This window comes from Simochromis diagramma, unplaced genomic scaffold (assembly GCF_900408965.1).
Source record: "Simochromis diagramma unplaced genomic scaffold, fSimDia1.1 OVJJ01000680.1, whole genome shotgun sequence".
Taxonomy (NCBI): domain Eukaryota; kingdom Metazoa; phylum Chordata; class Actinopteri; order Cichliformes; family Cichlidae; genus Simochromis; species Simochromis diagramma.
In genome coordinates this window covers 2,019,378-2,035,371 of record NW_024387470.1, presented here as the reverse complement: position 1 = coordinate 2,035,371, position 15,994 = coordinate 2,019,378, and the positions used below count along the sequence as shown (strand labels likewise).

At 40.1% G+C, this 15,994-nt stretch overlaps 1 protein-coding gene across 1 annotated transcript in view; it reads right to left on the bottom strand.

Moving 5' to 3' along the window:
- LOC120723485 (bone morphogenetic protein receptor type-2-like) overlaps nt 1–15,994 on the bottom strand; it is a 28,655-nt gene that overhangs the window by 8,152 nt on the left and 4,509 nt on the right. Inside the window, exons 2-6 of the mRNA XM_040014957.1 lie at nt 9,890–10,075; nt 7,856–8,035; nt 3,932–4,039; nt 3,591–3,682; nt 1,174–1,404 (exon numbers count right to left, since the gene is read on the bottom strand). Of these exons, the coding sequence (XP_039870891.1) occupies nt 1,174–1,404; nt 3,591–3,682; nt 3,932–4,039; nt 7,856–8,035; nt 9,890–10,075 (797 nt within the window). The remainder of the gene's footprint in view (nt 1–1,173; nt 1,405–3,590; nt 3,683–3,931; nt 4,040–7,855; nt 8,036–9,889; nt 10,076–15,994) is intronic.

Sequence of the window (15,994 nt, the reverse complement as noted above, 5' to 3'; positions counted from 1 at the left end):
ATTATTAATTTCCTGCTTCAATTATCTCCATCAGTCTTGGCTGGGCCTAGTGCACCAAACAACCCCCCCCCCCCCTCCCTCCCAACACACACACATTTAATTTTTTTCTCTCAGAATCAATCACAAGGCAATTTGTGCATCCGTTACTACAGAAAATTACATTACATCTGTTCATTTTAAATTGATTATATTATCATTTACTTGAATGCATTATGTGTCCCAGTCTCCTGTCCTGGACTGCACTGTGTTTCCATGACAATGTGTATTAGGACTAATGGTTATCATAAATTAGAGGTTCCTTTTATAGGCTGGACTGCAAGTCAGCTGACTAGTAATTAGCTCAAGGTTTGGACAACAAGCATATTGAGCTTTTTGCTAAGTACACATTAAAATTGAAGTTGAGTTCCTAAGAGTAGCTTTCAGCAGTCAGTGTTAAGGTTCTTTTTATGTGCCTCTTTTTAACCTACTCAACATTTTTTCTCTTCTTTGCTACATTTTGAGAATGGCTGGAAGCACACTTCCAATAATGACACTGAAAAAACAGGATAAGTTAGCCATTTTTGTTTGCAATAAAGACATGTTAGATGTTGGTTGTGGGAGATTTTACATACACTGAAGAGGTTTTAATCATCTCATGCTGCTACTGCTACTTCAAATTATTGGCATCTTCCTATTGGCAAAACAAAGGTGGCCTTAACTGTGAAACACTCACAGGAAACACATTCAAATTATCAAGTGTGTGTCCACAAAGTGTCCATGTTGGGCATTTTCTCTCAGTGAACCTGCTTTAATATGTCCAGATGTTATGGAGGCACTATAAACAGCCAGTGTTTATGTTACCTTTCTAGCTGGAGAATGCTCTTTAATTGGTCGAGCTAGTGTGAGGAGAATTATTGATGCTGGATGCAGCATGAAATCGTATTACAGTTGCTGTAATTATTGACTGACTTCCTTATTAAAACGGCATGAGTTTGATTTGCTGCACCAGCTGTGTTTGCTTCTCCCAGAATTCTGTAGTATTAAATTAAACAGGTGTTGTCAATCCTCCATTACTCAAAGCTTAACAAATAGTTCAAGGAACAGCAGGTAAAAAGAAAAAGAAAACACTCTGTATGCTGAACACACATGCTTCATGTATAAAACTTACATGGGTACTGCTTCCCCTGTACTCACATGTGGGTAGTAGTCCATGACCAGCAGGTACTCTGTGCGTCCCTCTGGGCCCGTCCGCTCATCGGCTGCCACGAACCGAGCAATGTTATCATGCTCTAGCAGCGGCAGCCGGTAGATAGAGCATTCGTTGAGGAAGTTCTGTCTGTTGGCTGCAGTAAACACCTTTACGGCGACAGGCCGCTCATCCAGAGAGCCGCAGTACACAGCTCCATATCTGCCACGCCCAATCAGCTGAAAGAGGTGGTGACAGCAAGAAATGCAGACTATTAATAGACTTCTTTGACATTCTAGACCTTTGCTACTTGTTTGTCTAGTAAGAGAATATCTGAATGAAGCGGTAATTATGTCTGAGTTGGTTTGAGTCCTATTACAGAAACACTAGCACACAGAAAAGACTGTTTGCAAACACGAAAGAGCCAAAAACAGAAACGCTAACAGAGGTAGGTACGACGACAAACCCAGACAAACAGGGAAGAAGACAGATAGGAAAGAAAGTAAATTACAGGCAAACAGCAGAGTTAAACAGCCAAATCATTCAATTAGAGAGCTGAAAAAACAGCAAGCCATTAAGCCCCAAACAGTCTGGCTAAAAAGTCATCAGCAAGAGGTTAAGAACTGAATTTACCAGGGCATTTATTTCTCGGCAATTTTCATCTCCAAACATTCGTGCCTGGTTATAAAATCTACTGCGGGAAACAATGGACCCTGTTTTGTCTGAGTAAGGTTTGCTGGCTTTCCAGCCCTCAGTTTAACGTGACGGAACATGTGCCTGCGTTTGATAAACTGCAAGGACAGTGTTCTGAATTCAACTCCTGCCTGAACAAAATGTCGCTCTCTCTCTCACTGACTCTGAATTTAAACCCACTGAACAGATGTCAGAAAGAGGAGAAAAACATGCACCAGTGTCGTTGGGTCATTATGTTCATATCTTATTTCTCTCATGAAAGTACACAACGGAAATTGTATTTTCTAGCTGTTGTTCATTTTAACTGGCCTAACATATACTAACACACACACACACTCGCTTCTTTTTTGTGGGATAATCAACTGCTGTGACTCTTGGATCTATTTACTATCATTTTGTGATAAGGTGACTAAAAGCAAAGAGCTTGCTTATGTCTTTTAAAGAACATACTTTATGTACTAAAATGTAAGATTGAATGTTTTATTTCTTCTCCTAAAAGGTCAGTTTGAACCTTCGGGATCCCCGACAGCCGAAAACTGATCAGTTAGTAGCATCAGAAAATAAATAGTTGCTGACACAACTACACATATTTTTTCAGAATATTTAAGTGTTTACCTCTTTGAAATAAATGGTGAATACTACTAAGGACAAACTGGCAGGTTGCTAACCAACCTAGCTTTAAAAGGAAAGCTCATGCTTGCCATACACCACAGTGGGATAGTGCACTCAGCATGAGTCACAGACAGAGAGTCAGGCTGAAAAATGCCAGAATTTCATTTGAGGAATCAGGTTTTAAACAACCAAAAAATAGCCCGTGTTGCTTTGGAAATTTCAGCATATTGCAGAAATTGAGTTTGTAGGAAACTTAACTATGATGATGACATTAAATGGAAACATTTTAATAAGTGAAACTGTGATTTTGAAATTTTGCTGCTGTCCTGCTGTCTCCCTGGACTTACTTTAATCAGATCCAGCATTAATTTGTATTCCAGTCCTTTGTTTATATCGCTAACGTGGCTGCATCCAAACTCTGCCGACTTCCTATCACATTATGAGCTCTCCCTCTTTAGTATCAGGATTTCAGGATCCTGTGACAGTGTAAGCACATTTCTATTTTTGTATGCCTGCCCCTGTCACTGAATGCCTCCTGTTGTGATCAGATGATAAAAGTCACATTGAAATGACAAACATAACCAGAATCCTTGATGTATTTTGAGTGCATTTTTGTTTTCTCCTTTCTCTTTCTAGCTCAGAGTCTCTGTACTCTCAAAAACACACTACCTTGTGCAGAGATGCTGGAGATGCAACATCATCTCTAAAAAAAACAAAACAAAAAAAAACACCAGTATAAAGCCTCAGGATTTGGAGGAAAAAAAGAAAAAAAAAAAGAGAGGGATTTACTTTACTATTTTCACATACATCCCTATCGTACCAATTAAAAACTAAGAATAATGTGCTGTGTGGAACCATGGCAGTAATCTTACTAAATCTAGAGTATTTAAATAGCTGGACAACAATTCAGTCATGGCTGTATTTTCTTCCTATTGGCTCATTTGATCATGTTGAGCTGGCACATCCCACCGCTACACTAAATACTCTGGCTCTTTCCTGGGCCAGAAAACAAACTGATTCAACTTATGAAAGATGACTGCGCAGCTCCAAACTAAATATATTCCAAGTCACAGCTCCTGCAGACACAAAAGAGGACAAGGAGTCTGATGTGCGCACTGACCTCCAGCAGTTTGAGATTGTCCAGGTCCAGAGAACTTTCCGAGCCCGCAGCTTCCATCATATTCAGATTGTGAAGGCCTTGTTTGCCATTTCCTATAATACACAGGATACAAAAAACACAAATATATAGACACATTTATGTGTATGAATGTGAGAGTGAATGAATAGTGGTATTGTAAAGGGCTTTGGGTGCCTTGAAAAGCACTATATAAATCCAATCCATTATTATTATTTAAGCAAAACAACAGCTCTGATTTAGTTCATCAAATTCTACCAAAAAACATTTAAAAAGCCTTGAATAATGAATTCTCTTCCTCAGACCTTGGCGTCATGGCAACTCACCATGCATCATGCGGTAACCAAAGAAGGCTGCTGCAGCTACCACAGCCAGCACGGAGACTGTTGCCAGGGCGATAATTACCGTCTCTTTGTAGCCCAGTGTGCGAGGATCTACAAGCAGATGAAAACATTGTAAATAAAAGTAAAAATCAAACTGTGACCTTTCTGTTATATTTGAGCCTGAGGCTGGGGGTTAATGGTCAAAGCCACTCTCTGGCCTTTGATTTCTAAATAAGAGTCAGAGGAAAGAAATGTACTACAGCTACACCCAGCTACCAGTTCTAAAAGGTACAGTCTGATGCAATGGAGCACAAGAGATGTGCAATACAACAGTATTGATTCATTTATGCCTATAAAAAGGGTGTAAATCTTCACGAGCATCATCAGATAAAAATACAAACCATCACCATTAAGAAGATTTTATTTAAATCAGGTGATTAAAACAACATAACTGGACATTTTCACAGGTTTTTTTTTTCCTTTTTACCACGGCATAGCTTAGGGTTTTATCTCTACTGTAATTCTAAACTGTAATTACATTCAGTTAAATTTTATTTATACCACACCAAATCACAACAACAGTCACCTCAAGGCGCTTTGTCTTGTCAGGTAGATCCTACAATAATACATACAGAGAAAAACCCAACAATCATATGACCCCCTATGAGCAAGCATCTCTGAAAACATTAGAGCACTTATGCAAATATGTGATGTCTTGATAAATCGAGCAGATATTTGAAGTTTACACAGCACCATTCTCGAATGAAAATATCTTAAAAGTTTATTTTGTGACCCAGAAAGAGTAATATTTCAAACTCCGCCACTCTGTGTTCCTCCGCCACTGCCTTGTTTGAGTTTTGGACTACAGGGAGTGCAGAATTATTAGGCAAATGAGTATTTTGTCCACATGATCCTCTTCATGCATGTTGTCCTACTCCAAGCTGTATTGGCTCGAAAGCCTACTACCAATTAAGCATATTAGGTGATGTGCATCTCTGTAATGAGAAGGGGTGTGGTCTAATGACATCAACACCCTATATCAGGTGTGCATAATTATTAGGCAACGTCCTTTCCTTTGGCAAAATGGGTCAAAAGAAGGACTTGACAGGCTCAGAAAAGTCAAAAATAGTGAGATATCTTGCAGAGGGATGCAGCAGTCTCAAAATTGCAAAGCTTCTGAAGCGTGATCATCGAACAATCAAGCGTTTCATTCAAAATAGTCAACAGGGTCGCAAGAAGCGTGTGGAAAAACCAAGGCGCAAAATAACTGCCCATGAACTGAGAAAAGTCAAGCGTGCAGCTGCCAAGATGCCACTTGCCACCAGTTTGGCCATATTTCAGAGCTGCAACATCACTGGAGTGCCCAAAAGCACAAGGTGTGCAATACTCAGAGACATGGCCAAGGTAAGAAAGGCTGAAAGACGACCACCACTGAACAAGACACACAAGCTGAAACGTCAAGACTGGGCCAAGAAATATCTCAAGACTGGTTTTTCTAAGGTTTTATGGACTGATGAAATGAGAGTGAGTCTTGATGGGCCAGATGGATGGGCCCGTGGCTGGATTGGTAAAGGGCAGAGAGCTCCAGTCCGACTCAAACGCCAGCAAGGTGGAGGTGGAGTACTGGTTTGGGCTGGTATCATCAAAGATGAGCTTGTGGGGCCTTTTCGGGTTGAGGATGGAGTCAAGCTCAACTCCCAGTCCTGAGCTATCGATACATATGCTACCAGATCGGATACCGAGCTAGAATAATATGCTGGCCACAGGAGGAGACCCAATACTACTGATGTCAAAACATAAAATCTCCTCACAATATAGAGGCTTCTACCCAAAGTCCAGCGGCAGAAACAAGAAGGATGAGAATTATTGCCAGAGCTACAATCCAGGAAGAGAAACACAAATACATCAAGAACATGGGTCCACAATATGAGCTCCTCCAAGAATGGCTCAGGCAGAGAAGACAGATGGTGATGAAGAAAAGGAGGAGGAGCTATCATGTACCATTGACAAAGGAAGTAGCTGACATCAAGAAAACCTACAACTAGCTAATAAAAGCCCATCTAGAGGACGCCACGGAGGTTCTGATTATGGCAGCACATGAATATGCCCTAAGCACCAGATCCATAGAGACAGGTCTTTCACAGCCAACATGACAAGTTACAGCCAGTGAAAAGTACTGAACTGGAGACAGTTGAGTACTTTGTAACAGGATGTAAGATGCAAGCTGGGACATTGTACAGGCACAGCATACAGGCACAACCAAGAAGCTGGGATAGTGTAGAGGAACTTCTGTGCTGCCAAATGGATTAGACATCCCTAGTCCTGATGGGAGACGCTGCCGAAGGTGGTTGAAAACAACAGGGCTAAGGTCCTGTGTGGACATCTTCAAGTTCCACACAAGCAGTTGCTGGCCATCCAACCAGTTGCTGGCTGGCCACCCAACCAGACAGAGTAGTGGTTATCAAGGAGCACAAGACTGCAGTTATCATAGATGTGACAATCCCAGCAGACAGCAAAACAGAGAAGTACCAGGAACTTGAGAAAAAAACTGGAGCAGAAGTGGAAGCCAAAGGGCAAAGTGGTGCCTGTGATAATAGCAGCATTAGCAGCTGTAACCCCTAAACTGAAAGAGTGACTTCAGCAGATTCCATCACATCATCCAAAAAAAAACAGTGCAGTCCAAGAAACAGCAAATTTGTGAACCCTCAAACTCCCAGGCCTGATAGAAGACCTGAGCTTGAGAAACACACACGGCATACAACTAAACCCTGAATTGGGACCTCCTGTATCAATAAATGCGTACATTCTCTGTAAACTTCTAACTTCAGTAATTTTAAATAAAATGATGAATTCCGAAGCTTTACTTAAATTTCTGTACCTACAAGTTTCTTCACTACACTAATAGGCGTTAAACCAATCGCCTGTTTTCTAACTCATCTCAGTGCCTCTTACCTAGACCGGAATGTCACTCTTGAATCTTGGCCTAAGATCATTCAGACAGCCAACTGATTCAAACCATTTCCTACTTCTAACAACACAAGAGTACGTCTGCCCAGACATGCCGAGAAATAACACCGTACTGAAAACGGAAACAGGATTTAGAGTTACAATACAACACAAACTTGAGTTTCCAGCAGCATCAATTTTTTCCCCTACAATTTCTTTTCTTTGTCATCTGTCTACACAGTTGAACAGTCACCGGCACACCCACAGACAGACGGATAAAGCAGACGCCATGTAATCCGTGGAATGCAGAGAGACGACATGGATGGTAGGAAGCGTGTTTGTGTGTAGGCAAGGGAGATGACGAGCTGCTGTTGCCACCGCCCCCACCTCATGCTCTTTCATTCACGGGTCAACCTTGAGAAGAATTAACAATTAACAATTTATCTGTTTGCTTTGTCTGATACCTTTCACAGTATTCAGTCACGACTTAAACCGAATCCCCTATCAACCACTGTCATGGTCCTTTAGGGGTTATAATCTACACGGCTCCTGAGAGTGGATGTGGACAATACTATAATGTCATTTGTTGTATCCAGTTCTTCATCTTTCTGATCCACCGTTGTCAAGGTTTTCTAACTGGTGACAATTGGAAAGGTCATCTCAAAGTCCCTGTTGCTAAATGATATAGCAGACTAGCAAAGGGGGCTAGAGAGAGCAATAAGTAGGTGTAGCTATGGCAGCCCTTTTTTGTCTATCTAGGACTAAAAAAAGTCAATGTAACAATTAATAAAACCATAAATTTGGATCAGATCTGACTTTAGGTCAACTAATTTGCATTCACTGGCTAGAGGAAGACGAGACCTTTCGCTTGAAATTCACAACACTGACAGCATGTTTAGTATTCAATTTTATCTTCTGTAATCTCTCACAGGTGGCTGGGCGTGAGGCTAAAAGGTAATGGGGGTAAGAGAGTGTTCTTACGTATGGGCTGCGCAGTGGTGGGGCTTGGCAGCGGGAAGTCCTCTGTGAAGTTCACATTGCACATGTCACTGCCACAGCAGCAGAAGTGGTAAGTCCCATTCTGTATCTGTGGAGGCAAGTTGGTAACCACACAGCGGTCATCTCGGCATGCCTGGTTGTCGCCTAGGTGAGTCCAGCAACCTGAAGAAGGGTTAAAAAAAAAAAAAAAAAAAAAAAAAAAAAGTTGGAGAAACCCCCCCAAAAAAACGTATTAACCTCTCAGTTTTAAAATAACAGTTATTGAATGCGACAGCACAATTGGGTCAGATATAGTGAAAGTAAAAACTAATTTTCCTGTTAAGTTTGACCATTTTATGGACAAACTATGCTTTCACTGTTTCACTAAATAAAAAGCATCTTAAAAACATGATTATAGATAAAAGAAAAACTGTGATTTTATGAAACAGATAACAAAGTTCTGTGTCTATTACATACTACATACTTTTGACTATGCCCTTGGATGAAGGCATTTGACAATGTGTATGTACAAAGGAGTGCTGAAGTGGACATTCAAAATAGCTCTTTTTGAGTCTATTCTAGGAAACCATTTCAATGTAAAAATTGAGCTTACAGCTCTTTTCAACTCTTTCAGATAACTTGAAACATTCATATGAATTTTCAAGTAGTGTGGTAGAGGTCAGCTTCTGTCACAAAGAATTTTTCCAGCCAAGATTGAGACACAAATGAAATATGCGTAAGGAGCCTTTTATTTCACTTTTTCTTAAATAATATTTCAGTCTAATATGTCACAAAACAGATAAAGATTCAAACATTTGTCTCTCCAACAGACCAACACCCCCAATTATTTAATTTACTATAATGTAAAGGAAAGCAGCAGATTATGACTTTAAAGGGCCTGCAACAAGAAGATTTCTGCGTATGAACCATTAACATTTTTATTTACATCTTGAGCAAATGATTTGAACGGTTGATGATGACTGAAAAAACAAAAATGGAGGATTTGTAATTTTTCTTACTGCATTCTGGTTAAAATTGTGTCCCAATTTATGGGTTTTTGAACCAATTTATGGAGAAAATGTCTTTAAAATGCAAATGAAAACATTGGGCACCGCATGACATTGAATACTAAAAATACTGTGACAAATAAGACAATATAAATACAAGTCTCTCAGGCTTGTATTCGACCCACCCTTCTGTCTTCCTTTATGTGTTGTTTGAGGATGTAACCTTTCTGAACATCCAAGCGACAGCTTTATATGTCAACGATGAATTCATTCTTCTCCGCATTTAAAGCATATCGAACACAGATGTTTTGTCTTCTGGTTTTTGTGGCCCTAAATGTAGTCAATGGCTCCATATTGTAGTGACTTATACATTTGCCCACCAAGTGAAGAGTTGCTGGTTTGATTCCAACGACTCGTTGTGACTGTGTCAGGAAGGGAATTAGGCATAAAAACTAAATTAAACATATAAAGCTTTCTGCTGTACCAAACCCTTGTAGCAAGTCAGCATTTAAAACTCACAAACAACATATGCTCTCCTCACCTGCATGAGAAAAGCAGGACAGCATGTGTTTTTTTATGCATCCACTACATTAGTGAATCTCCTCTGTGGTTTTCCTGCTTTCCTCTAGCCTGGCAGATCCACACGTACTTTTATAGTATATGATGCTAAAAATCAAGTTGTAGGTGTATTATGAGCTGAACTGTTGCTAAGCCACAACGTACGGAGTACTTTCCACACAGGCCTATACACAACAATTTTACTGAGTAATTAAAAACTGATGATATTAATTTTCTGTCAGCCCACTACTTTAATAATTACACAGTTTCATGCCGAGAACCTGGAATGATTAAACATTCAACTGACATATACTAAGATTGATCAAGGATTGTGAAAATAACTAGCACCTGGTTTTCCCACTAGTGACAGCATATTTGTTGCAGTCACAAAGATTGTTTGAGCCAGAAAGGTCCTAAGCTTTTTGGCGACTTTTCACAATCTAACAAACAAAAATTGTCACAGTGAAAATACCTTGCTTGACCAGGCGCACTTCTCCTGGAGGAGTTTTCTCCCACAGCCCAAAACAGTGGCTGCCTTTGGCACATCGGATAGTGGTATTCTCTGGGGAGACCCGACCTTCACCCCCCGCCACTCGTTCCACCTCCCATTGCTGCTGCTGGTCTGTGAAGGCACATTCCCTCACCTCACCCTGCGCCGCTGTGAAGAGACAGAGAGCAAAGATGTATGTTATGTAAAAGAAAAGAAAAAAGAAAATTATTATTTTATATACATTTAGAGAGAGAGATATTTTTGTGTGTGTGTGTGTTTACGTGTGTGTTATAGGAAATATAAAGGTAGGCACTGGAAGGATCCAAAAAAAAAAATATATATATATATATATATATATATATATGTCTTCCCACAAAGACAACTGGTTCTCTCAAGCAGAAGATTAATACAAATACCAATTTCAACTCTAGCCTGAAGGACATAACACATTCACATACAGAGGAGTATGTGAGGATTGGAGCCAAAGCGTTCCAAATGGCACCAAGTAAAAAACATCAATAAAAAGATGAGTAATAACAGCAGTGTCTAGAAGACCAGACTTTAAGCAGCTCAGTGTGCATGGTTAAGTTCCAACCTTGCTCCTAAATAATGAAACAATTTTATAGGTCGTATTACATAAAATCAGAATAAACCTTGAATCTAGTGTAATATTGTTGATTTTTACGTAAGAAGTCAGAATGTGTCCGTTCTCCTTTTTTAATGTGCAGTGAATGTCTGGAAAACTGTGTGCCATGCCAGCAAGAAATGTGTGCACAGGATGCTTCCGTGGGTAATTTCAGATAAGGGAGACTTAATATGCTACTTAGTTTCCTTTACTCCCAGCTCCTCCCTTTCCTGCATCTGAGGGTGTGGGGGGCTGAAAACTGTTTAAAGGGGCGGACAAAGGAAAGTGGCTGTGCTCAGCCCAAGGTCAAGCTAGCTTGTGTGGGCAGAGGGTGACATGATGGAGTGGTAGCTCTGCTGGGCATGAAGCCAACTCTCCTCCGCTGCTCCCATCATCTGATAAAGCTATCAACCCTGGTCTACTGTGGGCCTCGGCGACCCTCAACCTGTGGGCTCCTCACTGCCTTCTGTTCTGTGGGTTGCATGCTTTGTAGAGCGGGAAAGGAGTTCAAACTCATGGTTATAACTATGTTGAAGAATTTTCATGAGGAAATGGCTGACGGCTCTGCCAGGGTTAGCCGGTAAAATTCTAGCAGGGTGTTGCATTCTGATTACTAAATAGTACACGCACTAACATCTTATCATACATACGGCTTCATATTGTTTATATTCCACCAAGCTTAAATATGACAAATAAATGCTGCACGGTTGACAATGGGCACAGAAAGTCTTCTGATGCAGCTGTGTTTTCATTTTTCTTTACTTTGAAGATTTGAAAAATAACTGATCTCTCTAGTCACATTTTTTCTTATTGAATAACATCGGTGAAATCTCAGTGTCTGAATAGAGCTTTTATGCGTTTCTTACATTTTCTCCCTGTTGAAAATATTTTGCAATTCCAAGGTGTTTTGATATTGAAAGAGACAGACAAACACTTTTTCTGACCAAGAACTTGGAAATCAGGTATACTATTTAAAATACTTTTTTAGAAAGGATGATCAATACAAAACACTTCAAAATAACTTCTATAAAAGACTGTTCTACTGTTCATGGCAAAAGAAATGATCCTGCCCAATATTTGTTCCAACGGTGAGTCAGCAAACTTTTTGCCAAAACCTCCACTTCAAGCATGATTGTTCAATTGCAGCACAGCCCCCACGACTGACTTTGGTAGCTATTTGAAGCGTTGAATTTATCCACATGTTGCAGCAGAAAGTACCGAGAGCAGCATGTTAGGAGGAAGGCAGCAGCTCCAGTGCTTCATCATCACATCCTGCAAAGGATGTGCTCAGAAACAGTATTAAACCGTAGGTCACCCACGTTTAAGCAGTGTATTTTTATGCTACAGGCTTTCTTTTCGAGAGTACGGCATGACTGAAACATAACCATTGTGAAATCTTTTGACAAAACTGATTAGTATGGGCTGTGTAGTCATGCCATACCCAGTATTGTGAACACATGGATAGCAGAGAACCTCCCAGCTTCTCACTGGGACTCCTCTGACCGTAATTTAATTTGAAAACAACAGCTATTATTGCACCTCTTCACTGTCTTTTACTCATATCTCACACCACTTTTGTTTATAAATACAAGATTGCTGTCCACCATATGCATATGATGATGTATTTTCAACCTCTTATTTATCATTTATAATTTTCGTTGGCCTTTTCCCTTTTATCATTTAATAGCCACTTCTAAAAAGGCGGAAGGCTAAACATGTATAGATTTAATCAGCAATCATCTTTTCTTTTGTCATTTTCTATCAATTGTCAGCACTCAAATTCAGCAATAAGACTGGTATAGATGGTGGAAGTCAGAACAACTCTAGTACAAAGAGGAGAAACAGAAAGGGACAACAGAAGGAGGTGCAGAGCCTGTGACAACACCCACAAACAGTTAAACACTCTTGTATGCCTGGCTTGGTAGAAATAAAATAAAAATAGTAGTGTATACAAAAATTATTTATTAATACTTCTATTAGTATTTAAAGTCATGACATGAACCCTTTTCATAAAGCTTAATCTACAAGAGCGTTGAGGTATAAAAACAAATAAAAGCCCTCATCCTGTCAAGCAACGTGCCCACAGTCCCCAATCCCTTCACTCCCACCCAATCTAAACCCATGATTGCCTGTTTGGCTAAAATATCATTATACCACACTGACTGACCTGCAACACATTCAATAGTTCCATTCTGTTTGTGTGGCTGCACATAACAAGCGTGCACAAGTTTAACAGAGAACACAGGTCACACGGCAACTTCTTTAGCATCTATTCACATCTAAATCTTTACAGGAAAAGACATTCATCGTCTGAAATGTATTTATTGAATTTAGTAGCTCAATATACAAAAGTAGACTGAGAAGGAAGACAGTGGAGGATGGAATGAAGCCAAGTGACCCAGGCTTTGCTCATTTGCAGTCTGAGCCATGGGAACAGTCCAGTAATCACTTTTCATTGGATTGCCTGCAACTCTACTTGACTTGAGTTCTGTGTTTTTTGGTTTTTTCTTTCTCCATTTATGATTGGTCATGGAAGGCTCTGTACCTGGGTGCTGTGGGTCAGAGTATGCAGGCAAGGCCAGTAGACCGAGGAGGAGAGAGGGGAGGAGAGAGGGGGTAGTCATATCAGAAGGCTTCAGAGTAGTTTACTGCTCTGTGCCTCTTCATTGGATGGTGGCGGGCACTGCTGAGTGTTTACCCATGGCCCAGTTATTTGCTAATCTCTCTCCACCTCCCCCAGCTGGCCTTCAGTGCACCCTCCCACTCCTGTGGACTACCCCCTTCCCCTACTAAAAAAACAACAGCGATCTAATCTGGCTCTCTCTCCCTCTCTCAGTGCTGCCAAGGCCCATAGCACCAATGCAAGAGACGGCAGTCTGAGACTTGATTAAAAGTCACCCAGTGCATGGATGTGTTGGCTGTTTTTTCTCCACACATTCAAGATCAGAGACGCACAGTGGAAAAGGAAAGGAGGGAAAAAAACAGAGCAGGGCTTTTTGACTAAAGGCTGAAATGTGCTTGGTGCATCATGCACACACCATCATCTCTGCTGGCACGCGATCACGGTCTACTCCAGGATGCGAGATGTGCTCTCTTGCTTTGCTTTTTATGTGGAACTGAAAGTATGCTGCACATAAAAATTTTAAACAGAGCTGATTCTGACTCAAACAAATATATTCCAACACCTGTACTACTAAAACACACTCATTTCCTTCTAGTGTTTACGTTTTCATTTCACATCTCAACACAACACAAATATGCTGAAAATGCAGAGGGGCATTATCTTTGCCCAGGAGCACGGTGTTTTCAGTGTCACAAGAGCTCAAGCTGCTGCACGCCGACAGCCATTAAAACACTAGTGTCTCTAAATTATATTGTTATTTGGGTGCATGCTTGCTGCTGAGGTACGATGGACAGGAATTTAAGGTATTTGCTGACACTCCCAATTTTTCAAGTCCCCTGGCTGAGTTTTAAAATGCTGGAGATGTGGGGTGAGGAGAGTGGGCTTTAATCTGTCCCATCTGTTGCCTCAGGGACTGCCCCCCCCCCCCAAAAAAAAACAAAAAAAAAAACAAACCACCACTCAGTCTGTATCTGTCTGGGTCTGGTACAGTTATGCTAATCCTGTGGCTTGTACTGCCCCTCAAAGCTTAAAGGCCTTCGTTACAGACCACCATGTATTTATACTAAAACCCAACCCCCCACCCTCTTTCTATATTTAAAAGTTTCTCAAATATTTCATGAAAACACAGATGAGAACTAGACCGAAGAGGTGTTTATTATCATTTTGCGCGTATAGGATAATCTCAGATTTATGGATAAGCTCTCATTTTAGGCTGTGTCTGAATTTAGTCTGTGTTTATAACACCATTATTTTCTCGTTGAATAAATGAACAAGTACAGGCTTGACGGGCTACATAATAGCTTGACTGGTTGATTTCCCCTACACATCCACCCACTCTACCAGAGGACTGTGGCTGTCTGATATGGTGGATTTTTCACCTGTTCTCTAAGATCTAACACGTGCTGTAATATTCTGCACAACTAAAATCTCAGCTCAATAAAAAGATCTGAAACAATTAGGTCACAGAAAGAATGGAAGCCAATGACTCTGGTAGTTAATTTATTATGCTGCTACCGTGCAAAGAGCGGACAGTCATCGCTAGTTTAAGCTACCATCAGTCATATTTTCTGCCATTTTGAAATATATTTGGTACTGTATTTTAAAGTGGTTTGAACTCAGGGCTGATAAAGAATGTTATATGCATATGTTCTTGGTTTCCTGAGTTGCCCTTTACTGTGATTTGCATCAGTGCTGTACCAGCTAAATGGTATTGTGATAACTAGTTTAGAAACTACAAAACGTTTTTTTTGTTTTTCCCAGCGGCATCAATTATTCCTATCAACACTGTTTTGCAGAGAGGTGGTCTCTGGTTAGCGCTGAGTAGCTAGCAGAGATGTTCCAAATGTAAGTAGCAAAGAAAGTATCACAGTAAAGTAAAACACTAGATTCCTCTCTACTCAAGTTGGAACAGCATAACTGATCCTCCTCTATGATGACAAGCATTCCCAGTGTCCTACTTACAACTAAAATGTTTGAATAACACACTTCTAGAGAATCCTTAGGCTAAGCTAAGGTTGTCATCAAGAGGCCTGCTACCACAGCCATGCTACAATCTATCTCTACAAATCAAATAATTGGCTATAAATCAAGTGACTAATAGCTTAGGACTAGCTAATGTCCTTTGTTATCCTAGGGGCTAAAGGTAGCAAGATAATACCCAATAACAGTAGTTGGAAAACAATTCAACTAATATATTTAAGACATACTCTTTAATTGAAAAAAATAAAATAAATAAAGGAAGACGAAAAAAATAATAAAGAAGTGGAAACAACACTCAATCTCACAGTAAATAAAGGTAAGTTATGATACCATCGCTGTCATTTGTATTATCGGGGGGGGGGGGGTTTCATGTAAGAAAAGGCAGTGCACATGCATGACTACGACCACTTAAGCCATCATGTGACAGGCTTCGTCTGTAGTCCCAGCCAGGTAACTTCATTAACTTTTTACCCCACAAAAATGCTGAATGCTTGTTGGAAATGTAAAGAATGTTTCATACTTTTGAATTTTCGACTTAAAAAAATTAAGGTAATCACATTTTTTCAATTATCCATCAGGTTAATTAATACTGTTAAACTCTGCCATCAATAATACAGCAACCATGCTTTGGAAAGTGTGATATTTCATATAAAAAAAAAAAAAGTCAAGGTGAACAAAATCAAGATTTTATACAGGTTTTAAAACATTACTACCAGCTGAATTCCAATATTAATCCAATATCAGGTGCTTTATCTGATCACCTGGCCTGCTTCATTTCTGCTGCCTTTTTCCCTTACTTTTGTTAAATGCACATCTGGTCTAACTTCCTACCAAATGTTAATTTTATGGAACATAATAA